This window comes from Theropithecus gelada, chromosome 7b (genome assembly GCF_003255815.1).
Source record: "Theropithecus gelada isolate Dixy chromosome 7b, Tgel_1.0, whole genome shotgun sequence".
NCBI lineage: Eukaryota > Metazoa > Chordata > Mammalia > Primates > Cercopithecidae > Theropithecus > Theropithecus gelada.
In genome coordinates this window covers 24355149-24367238 of record NC_037675.1, presented here as the reverse complement: position 1 = coordinate 24367238, position 12090 = coordinate 24355149, and the positions used below count along the sequence as shown (strand labels likewise).

Sequence of the window (12090 nt, the reverse complement as noted above, 5' to 3'; positions counted from 1 at the left end):
GCGCAGTATCCGGGCTCGGCGCGAGCTCGCTCAGGCCGCCAGCGCGAGCCTCTGGATCCGCGCGCACGGTGGTTGGTGAGGTTCGCGCTGGAATGGCGATCGCGCCGGTTCCCGCCTTAACGGCAGCAGCGCGAGCCCAAATGGGAGGGTGTGCACTACTCTCCAGGAGTGTCTTAAGCTCCTTCCTCCTTCCCCCACCCCCTCCTTGTTTGTATCTGTGGTTTCGGCGCATGCGCTGCAGAAGGAGTTAAATCCCACTACAACCTACGGCGTTGCTGGCCTGAGGGGGGCGAGTTGGGCTGGGTCGGAGTTAGGGGTATAGTTGCGCGGAGGGGTGGATGGGGTTGGTATCGGTATCTGCAGGAATAGGATTGGGGTAGGGTAAAATGTCTGCTCGATTAGATGAGGTGAGATGAAGAGAGACCTTTATGTGAAGGGACTTGATGAGAGAGGTGTCTAATTTATAGGGCATCTAGTGGCAATTTGGGTAGTTAAGAATTTGGTGAATATTGGTGAGAGAGGCGAGGCAGGTTGATATGTATTGGGGGTTTTGAATCAGTTTAAGTAGATTAAGGTGGGAATGTCATGAGGTAGGTGTAGATCGATTCGAGTGTATAGGTTTGGTTTAAAGAAGGGAAGATGAGGATGTCTTGGTTTTAATTAGAGTTCAATAGGATACGTGGCAGGTAGTGCAGATTAGGTCTGGGTTGGCTCCAGGGTTGAGTTGGCAGACCGTTGCTTATACAGAAGCTGATTGTGTGTGTGTGTGTGTGTGGATGGACGGACTAGGTTAGACCACAGTTCACAGGGTCTCTGGTCATTTTCTTCTGTAGCTTCCTCTTTGAAAATTTTGTAAATTTGGTAAATCTAGGTGCCACAGTACTGGAAATTATACAAATTGACTCTAGTCCTGGGTAACCCTTTGACCAAGTAATTCCATCAGGCAAAAACCAGGAGCCCCATGGCTGCTGGTTTGAGTATTTTTAAGTAGTTTTACCTGCATGATCAGATTTAGAAGGGGCACTTGGCACAAGTGCAGAAGACAACAGGGATTTTAGTACTGGTTCTATTACTGATATTGTGACATAGCCAGGTCACTGATTCTGTGTGCCTGCATTTTATATCTGTACGTTTAGTAACAGTAACCATGGCTACCTTTAAGGGTCTTCTGGTGATGAATGAGAACAGTGTCAGTAAAGGATTTTCAGGTCCCTGGAAGAGGAATACAGTTTAATTGTGTGTATTTAAGTCATTGCATTTAATTAAGAGGTTGTGGTAGAGGTGGGAGTTTTTCTTTTTTTTTCCTCATCATTTCTGACTTTTACCCTTCTCTATACCAGGCTCTAATGCTAGAAAATTTACAGAAACACTCAACACCCCATGCTGCATTCCAGCCAAATTCCCAGGTGAGAAAGGTTTATTCAATGGAGTGGGCTCTTTGGATATACAGACACATGGCAGGACGTGGTGTTGTACATTTCATGCTTAATTCCTCACGACTATTTTCCTAAGTTCCCTTGGTCAGAAATGTTCTCAAACCAGGACAGTTGAATTCGAATCACCCAGTTGTATACAAGGGCCTGGAGTAAAGAACAGAATCAAAGGCGCTATTAGTTTATAATAATTGAAATGGTATGTGCAGAAAGGTGTGGCTTCCATTAATTACGTGTAGTACAGAGATCTGAAGTCATTTATCTGCCATGAATTTAGGAAAGGTAGTTGATGTCTTTGAGTATAGATATGAAGTAGACCACCAATGTGACAGTGTAGGAAAATAGTTGCTAATTAGGAACTCTTGTTGATGTAGATTTACCAAGGGTTCAATCCTGTGTAAGTCACCCACCATTACTAGTGTTAACTACTAACTCAATGCACTCATTCATAAGCATTACTAATAGCTCCTTTACTTAGGATAAGAAACTTAACCTTTGGAGGCCTTGGTTTCCTCCATTTCCTTATCTGTAATGTGAGAAAAAGTCAAACTAAACCCATGGGTTTATAACTGCTCTCGGGGTTTTGTGGAGCTGCTTTGGGGAGCTTCTTAGGGGAAATAAATACCTTTTTCTTAAGTAAGCAAGGCTCATACTTCTCTCTTAAACTAGATTAGATCTACTTTTATCCGCTTTGACTATTGAGTTTCTGCATAAGATGTCTTTTAAATTATTCCACAGTTAAAATCCAAAAATTATAAGGCTGCACAGTCTCTTAAAGTTTCTTTCAGTTTTTGAAAATCCCCTCTTTATAATGTGTCATATACTTAAAGGAAAAATCCAAGTCTTTGTTAAAGCAGTGGTGTGCAGCCTCAGTACTAGATGAAGTCCCAGGATACTGTGGAAAACAAGAGAGCCCTCCTACTCCCTTGTTATCACCTCATTAAGCTGTAAGTATCATAATCTAGCCAGCTTTCAGAGGTTCAATTAAGTACTTTAACAAGCATAAGAAACTGCATAAGTTAATCAGCTTAATTGTATTCTTTTTACCCGTTGCATTTTAGTCTTTGAAGCTTTGCTTTTATTAACACAGGGGTTTTGCAGCAAACATGCCTATTCTGTAATACATGCAACCCACCCTTAGGCAATGTCCATTGAGTGCCAAGAGGCTCATTTCTACTTTAGTTGAAAATAAACATTTACTATGTTTAGGAAACATGACTTAATGACTAGAAAGTATTCAGGGTTTTTTTTTGCTTTTTGGGGAGTTCTAAATAGGACTTGCTAAGCAAGAAGGTTCTAGGGAGGAGAACTTGTGAAGAGAAAGCTGGAGGTCAGAAGAGCAACTTGGGAATCTATTACAGAAAAAAAATAGGAAGAGGCATAAGCTCCTGTTACCAAGGATTTCCTTTCACCTATACAAAATGGAGTTATAACTTTGTCTAAATGCTCAATGGATATCCCTTTTCTTAGTCTCTTAATTTCATGCTTTTAAATACTATACTTGGATTTTGGAGACGTTTGATAAAATGTTTCCTGGATATGAGGCCCAGCATTGTGGCTCACACCTGTAATGCTAGCACTTTGGGAGGCCAAGGCGGGTGGATCATCTGAGGTCAGGAGTTTGAGACTAGCCTGACCAACATGGCAAAACCCCGTCTTTACTAAAAATGCAAAAATGAGCTGGGTATGGTGGCACATGTCTGTAATCCCAGCTACTTGGGAGGCTGAGGCAGGAGAATGACTTGAACCCGGGAAGCAGAGGTTGCAGCAAGCCGAGATCACGCCGTTGTTCTCTAGCCTGGGTGACAGAGTGATACTCCACCTCGAAGAAAAAAAGAAATGTTTCCTGACTAGGTAACGATTGATCTTTTGGAGGAACTGGCTTTTTTTTTTTTTTTTTTTTTTTTTTTTCCTTGAGATGGAGTCTTGTTGTTTAAACCCAGGCTGGAGTGCAGTGGCACGATCTCGGCTCACTGCACCTACCACCTTCTGAGTAGCCAGGATGACAAACTCACACCACAATATGCCCAGCTTTTTGTATTTTTGGTAGAGATGGGTTTCACCATGTTGCTGAAGCTGGTCTCGAACTCCTGAGCTCAAGCAGTCTTCCCACTTCAGCCTCCCAAAGTACTGGAATTGCAGATGTGAGCTACCATGCTTCAGTCTTGATACTACCAAAAGGAAATTTTAGATTACCCTTTAGATAATGTTCCATGTAATCTAGGAATTTAGCCTAAAAGGTATAATTACAGGAATTTTAATTTAAGGTTATTTGTGGCTGGGCACGGTGGCTCACACCTGTAATCCCAGCACTTTGGAAGGCTGAGGCGGGTGGATCATTTGAGGTCAGGAGTTTGAGACCAGTCTGACCAACATAGTGAAACTCCGTCTCTACTAAAAATACAAAAATTAGCCGAGTGTGGTGGCACACACCTGTAATCCCAGCTACTCAGGAGGCTGAGGCAGGAGAATCATTTGAAGTCAGGAGGCAGAGGTTGCAGTGTGCTGAGATCACGCCACTGCACTCCAGCCTGGGCAGCAGAGTGAAACTCTGTCTTAGAAAATAAAAATTAAAAAAAGTAATTTGTGTACCAATATCACTCTTTGGAAACTGAGTATTTAAAACAAAAAATTATATGCAGCTTTCTTTTTGCCCTTTTTTTTGTGACTCAAGGCTATTCTTTTCTGCAATATAGAACCAACTTAGAAAAGAGCTTCCCAACATTTTAGTTATCTTTCTTGGGTCCAACTTTGCTCCATGGAATTTTCTTCTTTGCATTTTCCTGGTTTGTTTTCCTAGACCCTCTTTTTTCATTTCCTCTACACAGATTGGTGAGGAAATGAGCCAGAACAGTTTCATAAAACAGTATCTGGAAAAGCAGCAGGAGCTACTTAGGCAGCGTCTGGAACGTGAAGCTCGAGAAGCTGCAGAACTTGAAGGTAAGCCCAGATTGTCACTTTTAACAAGGAGTTCGTCATTCTTAGCCCTGTCACCGAGTAGATAGGCCTGTCTAACTAGGCAATTTCAAAAATAAGTGAGGCTGAGACTGCTACTTACTTGCTTTCATAGCCCATGAAGCCAAGTGATTTACTATTTACTTTTGTCAGGGAAGAGGACACTTAATTTGACTGTCTTGTTAGAAGAGGATTCCTGCCAACAGGAAGAGTTATAAGTAAATTAAGCTACCATTTAGATGAAGTAGTGCGGAATCCCAGGGAGTTTTTTCTTTGTATATGATGCTCTTTTTGGTATGTATCTCTGTATCTGTGACTTTGCTGACCTCCTTCACTCCTCTACATATTCCTACATGCTGAGTCCTTCACTCCCTCCCTGCCCCGACCCGATCTGTACTTTGCAGAAGCTTCAGCTGAGTCGGAGGACGAGATGATCCATCCTGAGGGAGTGGCTTCCCTGCTGCCTCCTGACTTTCAGAGCAGCCTGGAGAGACCAGAGCTGGAGCTCAGCAGACATTCGCCCAGTACGTATCTCCCTCCCCACTGCGCTGTTTTGTCAATCCTGCGTAGTTGGTGGGGGGAGGTAGTTACACCTCCTTTCATGCTAAGCCTCCATGAAAGTCCCAGGGAAATTCTGTGACATTGATATTTGACATCTGTTTCTCATGGAAAGTATACACCCTTTTTGAAGTCTGCTTTCACCTATATATTGTGTTACCTTCTCAGTGTTTTACAAAGCAGTGTGATTTTTCTTCTCATCTGTACCTCTTCAACTCTTCTACCTCTGAATTTGGCAACAGTCAACTCTTTTTCATCTCCTCACCAATTGTGTATATTACATGTTAACACATTCAGTCATCTCCCCGAATTGGGCATCTGCTGTGGTCTAATCAACAGATTTTTATTGTGTACTTGTATACCAGGCACATGCTAGACACTAGGAATATAGTAAAGAAAGAAGTCTCAGCCCCAAGAAACTTAGTCTAGTGAGGAGATGGACATTAGTTACAGTTGTATTGGCTGCTGTGCAAGGCAACCCAGAGTATTATGTGAGCATATATAATAGAGAGCTCTAACCTAGTATATGGGATTGGTTCAGGCAAGATTAATTAATTTCTTCACATTATAAAAAATATTAAGCACCCAGGCTGGACGCGGTGGCTCACGCCTGTAATCCCAGCACTTTGGGAGGCCGAGGCAGGCGGATCACCTGAGGTCAGTAGTTCCAGACCAGCCTGGTCAACGTAGCGAAACCACATCTCTTAAATACAAAAATTAGCCGGGTGTGGTGGCAGGCACCTGTAATCCCAGTGACTCGGGAGGCTAAGACAGGAGAATAGCTTGAACCCAGGAGGCAGAGGTTGCAGTGAACCGAGATTGCACCATTGCACTCCAGCCTGGACAATAGAGCAAGACTCTGTCTCAAAAAATATATATAATAATAAGCACCCAATTTTGCATGATATCTCAAGCAGAAGTCTATAATACAGACTTTGTCTTTTGGGTACTCCCTGTCTAAGTCAGTATACTTTCAGGAGAACATGTACAGGTTGAGCATGCCTAATCCAAAGACCCAAAACTTTTTGAGCATTCACAGGACACTCAAAGGAAATGCTCGTTAGAGCATTTCAGATTTTGGGTTTTCAGATTAGGGATGCTGAATCAGAAAGTATAATGCAGATATTCAAAAATCCAAAATCTAAAACACTTGTTATCCTAAACATTTTGGGAAAGGGATACTTAATATGTATATAAGACATGTGGATTGTTAGTAGATTTATTAAACCAATGTGTAACTTAACAAGTATTTTGAATAATTCGTAATGTTGAGGGGGTGCAGAATCCACCATAATCAGTATTTTTAGGATGTATGGAAGTTTCCAGCTCTTCTGAGTAATATAGAATTCCTTCGTGGACTACACTTGATTTTAGTCAAAAGGCTGAGCAGCGATAGAATCTTCATGGAAATATATTTTTTAGAAGATATTTAATGGTGGGAAAGAAATTATCCAAAAGGTTAGAGAAAATAGAGGGCCTTTGAGCCTAGTTTTAAGGTCATGTTTTACTTAGTCCCTGCTTTTCTTGATCCTAGTCTTAGACCCAGAAAGACATTTTTAGAAATCTTTAAGTAAGAAAATACTTCGGAATTATTAAGTTCCTTAGGGACCTCTTTTCTCCTTAAATATGAGAGTAATAGACCCTCAGCTGATCCACTTTACTCTCTGCGCCCTTTCCCCCCGGTTTCAAAGCCAGGAGGAAATAGAAAGCTCTTACAAAATTGTCAGTATTTCTTCTCACATAAAACTAAAAACAAAAATTTATTGAATTCCTACTGCGTACATATCTCCATGTGAGAGTATGTTGGGAGTTAGCACAGCGTAAAGTCTGTTAGGAAGAGAGAACAATTACACATAAATGGAACAATAGAAGATAGTATGTGACAGTGATAGAGACATAGGGACCCAAAAGAGTAGAAGAGCTCTGAGGACTACAGTGATTAGAGAAAGCCTCATAAAGAGGTATAGGATTTGAGCTGAGCCTTAGAAATGGTTTGGCAGAGAAGATACAAAAAGATATTTTTAGGAAGGAACAAAGGCAGAGACACAGGAATGAATATGGTATTTTTAAAGGAGAGGTAGTAGACTAGCCTGAGTAGAGTATTTCACATTTGAGAATAGCAGACTATTGTCAAGGTAGACTATTAAAAGGTAGATTAGGGTGATATACAGAGGGCTTTAAATGCCAGGCCAATAAGGCTATGAGGGTTTTTTTTTTTTAATTCTATAGGTAATGGGGGAACCATTGAAATTTCTTAATAGGACCGTGATTTGATAAGGAGCTCTCTCTTTAAAAAAAAAAAAAAAAAAAAAGAGGCTCTCAGTTCTTAATATAATTTGAAATGAAAATGAGAAATGATTTCTGAAATAGATTTCAAAAGCAAAGATTTAGAGTAAGGGTAGCCAGTCTTTTCAGTGCTTTATGTTGTCAGACCCTGCCCATGGCTAATAATTGATGGAGGAAAAAAAAAATAACCCAGAGGTTTAAAAAAAAAAAAAAAAAAAGGTAAAAAATAAATTGAAAAGCATAAATGTAGTAAATTGTAGAGTACTGCTCATCATTTCCTTACATGCTCTTCAGTGTCCTTTATGCCATAAACTTTCCTACCTCTGATCTTGGCTTAGATAAGAATCCCATTGTAGATGTTGTACAACATTTAGTTAAGGTCCTGAATGGAGTGGCCGTTTGGAGTTCTATCAGTGCTTCGTTGGATCAGCATTAACCCTAGTGTTTGCCCAGACATGAGATTCTTCCAGGTGTAGTATCTCAGTCTGCCATATGCCAGTATGCCATTGCAGTGGCAGCTTATTTGTTAGCTTTGGATGTTTTGGGGTTCTTTCTTGAATAATAAATTTTGATTAAGTTTCCTACTAACGTTTTTCTAAACACTTTTGGAACCTGAGGGGGATTTTTTGTTTGTTTGTTTTAATATTATTATGTTTAAGAATATGGATTCCTGGCCTCTACCCAAAGAATCTCAAGGAATGGGAGTCCTGGGACTACATTTTTTAAAAACTCCCTGAGTGGATCTGTTGACCAATTCATTTTATGAATGACTAACTGAAGGAAGAGTTTTTCAGTGTTGCAATTTATCAAGATCTTTGGTTTGTATTCCAGCATCCTCCTATTTATGTGCTATTGGCAAAATCCCAAATAGGAAGGAAGAATTGGTTTGCCCAGGTATGGTGTCTCACATCTGTGATCCTAGCACTTTGGGAGGCTGAGGTGGGAGGATCTCCCAGGATTCTGGCCTAAGCAACATAGCGAGTCCTATCTGTACAAAAAAATAGAAAACATTAGCTGCCTGTGATGGCACATGCCTGTGGTCCCAGCTACTCGGGAGGATGAGGTGGGAAGATTGCTTGGGCCCTAGAGATCAAGGTGGCAGGCAACAGAGTGAAACCCTGTCTCAAAGAAATAATTGGTTTATAAAATCCTGTCTGACTTTCCCTCTTATGTCTCCATCACTTTCTTCAGATTTTTCTAAGGTGTTGGGACTCATTATCCACCTACCATAATCAGAAATTATCTGAATTTCCTTCCATATCATGACTGTGTGTACAAAAATTCTTACTGTCCTTAATTTTTTCAAAAACAGCTCAGACTAAGAAAATACATTTTAAAATGGATATTCAGAATATTGATTCTTTAACAAAGGTGACTTTAGCTAGCCTTTGGCTTATAGAGTATGCCCCTCATTCCTTTTTCTCCATGTTAAAACCTGGATGCTGAAATTGTAGAGAAACACTATGTAACTTACTTACAGGTCTAACATGAGTCAGATTTAGGTTTGGTATTGTTTCCAGGTCTGTATTCTCTTCATTCCTGCTTCTTATTCACACCTAAGGTTACCTTTTAGCCACAGGCTTTTCTTCGATGTCTGGCTACCTTACTTTGGTCCCACAAATCCTGCCCAGTATTTTGTTTTCTAGGATGAAGAACTATTTCATCTATAACCCTTAAACATTCTGCACTTTAATATATCCTGCATTGTCTAGCAACTGCCTTTTCCTTTCTGTGAAGACTTCTGGCTTTGGACTCTTGGAAATCTAATATTTACCCTGACTTGTTTTTCGAATCCTGAAATATATTTATTAGCCTGTTATCAGTATTGGTTCCACTGTTAGCTAAAGCGCTCACTGTCTACATGGGTTACTAACATCTGGCCTAAGACATTCATTGTGGCCATGTTCTTGTAATAGAAGGTATAACCTTTCTCAGAAGTTTGTCTGCATCACATCAGCTCTTTCCAAGGAATTAAGAGATTCCTCATCTCTTTATATTTTGCACTGCTGACTAATTTCTTGTTTCATTTCTAAGACCCCTCCATTTTTCACTTTTACTGCAAAACAGTGGTGACCAAAACTTTCTGAACAGCCCTGCTCATTTCTTCAGATATCTTTGATGACTTACTAAGAGTTCTTCCAGAGGAGTAATCATCCAGAAATCCTATCACTGCAGTTTTACAGTATCAAAAATGACAATCCAATAAATAGCATATAGTTCATAGTAGGTAGGTAAAGAGGCTATTTTGCTTGTACATACTAATTTTAAAATTGCAACTCAGTTATTTGACTTTCTTTATTTTTGAGACAGAGTCTGGCTCTGTCACCCAGGCTGGAGTACACTAGCACAATCTCAGATCACTGCAAGCTCCGCCTTCCGGGTTCACGTGATTCCCCTGCCTCAGCCTCCCGGGTAGCTGGGACTACAGGCGCCCGGCACCATGCCCGGCTAATTTTTTGTATTTTTAGTAGAGACGGGATTTCACCATGGTCTCGATCTCCTGACCTCGTGATCCGCCCGCCTCAGCCTCCCAAAGTGCTGGGATTACAGGCGTGAGCCACTGCACCCAGCCTTGACTTTAACACGTTTATCTCTGACCAACCTTGTACATGCCTTTTTTTTTTTTTTTTTTTTTTTTGATGTGTGTGTGATAAATTAGCTTCTTTCATTGATACTTGCGAAGGAACTTTGCCTAACATTTATGAAAACTTTTTATTTTGGTTTTACTCATAATTTAGCCTATTTCAGATCACTGAATTATGAAATGATTATTTCATTTCACTGCACTACTGTCTTACAGATAACTTCAAATGTTTGATAAAGAGTCTGACCTGTTACTATGTATCTTAATCATATATCTTGTATGAACAACCATAACACAAATCTTTCTTCACTTACCCAGATATGAAATGGTATATACTCAGAGGTCCTTTTAATCAAATGATCATGAAGTAAAGTTTTACAAAATATGTGTAGTCTTCTAATTGATTTCATTAGTTTCATTTTGTTTTTGTTTTTGTTTTTTGAGATGGAGTCTCGCTCTGTCGCCCAGGCTGGAGTGCAGTAGCACCATCTCAGCTCACTGCAACCTTGCCTCCCAGGTTCGAGCGATTCTTCTGCCTCAGCCCCCTGAGTAGCTGGGACTACAGGCGTGCGCCACCACACCCAGCTAATTTTTTTTTGTATTTTTAGTACAGACGGGGTTTTACCATATTGGCCAGGCTAGTCGTACTCCTGACCTCGTGATCCACCCACCTCGGCCTCTCAAAATGCTGGGATTGCAGGCGTGAGCCACCACGACCAGCCTCATTTTGATTTTTTACTTATTATTACAGAAGCATTCGCCTAGTTCATTTTAGATTGAAAGGATATAGAAATAAGAGAGAAAGCTGGGCATGGTGGCTTACATCTGTAATCCCAGCACTTTGGGAGGCCGAGGTGGGCAGATCACAAGGTCGGGAGTTCGAAACCAGCCTGGCCAATGTGGCAAAACCCCATCTCTACTAAAAATACAAAAATTAGCTGGGCATGGTGGTGGGCGCCTGTAATCCCAGTTACTCAGGAAGCTGAGGCAGGAGAATCGCTTGAACCCAGGAGGCAGAGGTTGCAGTGAACCGAAATCGTGCCATTGCTTGTGCCATTGCACTCCAGCCTGGGCGACAGGCAAGACTCCGTCTTTAAAAAAAAAAAAAAAAAAAGAAGATCTGGGATTAGAGCTGCATACAACCTGCTTTATTTGCGCTATTACTATAGAACATGATTTTGTGGATCATTTAAACCTTTTGTACTGTATTAAAATTGAGTCCAATCTAGCTGATTAAATATCTGGAATATAATTATCTTCCTGCTATTTTCTAAACTGGTTCTCATTGTTATTAGTATTGCTACTCTACATAGTTGATCTTTTTTTTTTTTTCTTCTTTGAGATGGAGTCTTGCTCTGTCGCCCAGGCTGGAGTGCAGTGACACAATCTCGGCTCACTGCAAGCTCCGCCTCCCGGGTTCACACCATTCTCCTGCCTCAGCCTCCCGAGTGGCTGAGACTACAGGCGTCTGCCACCACACCCGGCTAATTTTTTGTATTTTTAGTAGAGACGGAGTTTCACCGTGTTAAGATGGTCTCAATCTCCTGACTTCGTGATCCGCCCGCCTCAGCCTCCCCAAGTGCTGGTATTACCGGCGTGAGCCACCGTCCCCAGCTGCCTAGTTAATCTTAATTCTGGTAGGAAATTTAGAAATCATCTAGTGCAGCCCCTCCTTTTTCTCAATCACGACATTTGAGACTCGGGCACAGTGGTTTATACCTTAATCTCAGCACTTTGGGAAGACCAGAGTGGGAGGATTACTTGAGCCCTGGAGGCTGAGGCTGCAGTGAGCCATGATCATGCCACTGCACTCCAACCTGGGTGACAAAGCAAAACGCTGTCTAAAAAGAAAGATACTGAGACTCAAATTATTTAAGTAATTTACCCAGTTACCTTCCTTCATGGAATCTGAGCGAAACTTTCTTTCAGTGTTACATAGATTAATTGTTCAGGATAACCTAGATTGGTGGTTTCCAAGCTTTCTTTTAATAGAACTTTTTTCCCTTAAAAACAAAAAACAAACAAACAAACAAAAAAACAAAAAAAAAAAAACCTCACCTAGTCTGGGTGTGGTGGCTCACACCTATAATTCCAGAACTTTGGGAGGCCAAGGCGGGTGAATTGCTGAGCCCAGGAGTTCGTGACTAGCCTAGGCAACATGATGAAACTCCGTCTTTGCAAAAAATACCAAAATCAGCCAGGTGTTGTGGCATGTGCTTGCAGTCCCAGTTGCCCAGTAGGCTGAAGCAGGAGAATCGCTTGAACCCGGGAGGC

General features: G+C 41.2%; 1 protein-coding gene across 1 annotated transcript in view; it reads left to right on the top strand.

The window, feature by feature from the left end:
• ACIN1 (apoptotic chromatin condensation inducer 1) overlaps positions 1-12090 on the top strand; it is a 37619-nt gene that overhangs the window by 384 nt on the left and 25145 nt on the right. Inside the window, exons 2-4 of the mRNA XM_025390917.1 lie at positions 1341-1406; positions 4262-4373; positions 4793-4912. Of these exons, the coding sequence (XP_025246702.1) occupies positions 1341-1406; positions 4262-4373; positions 4793-4912 (298 nt within the window). The remainder of the gene's footprint in view (positions 1-1340; positions 1407-4261; positions 4374-4792; positions 4913-12090) is intronic.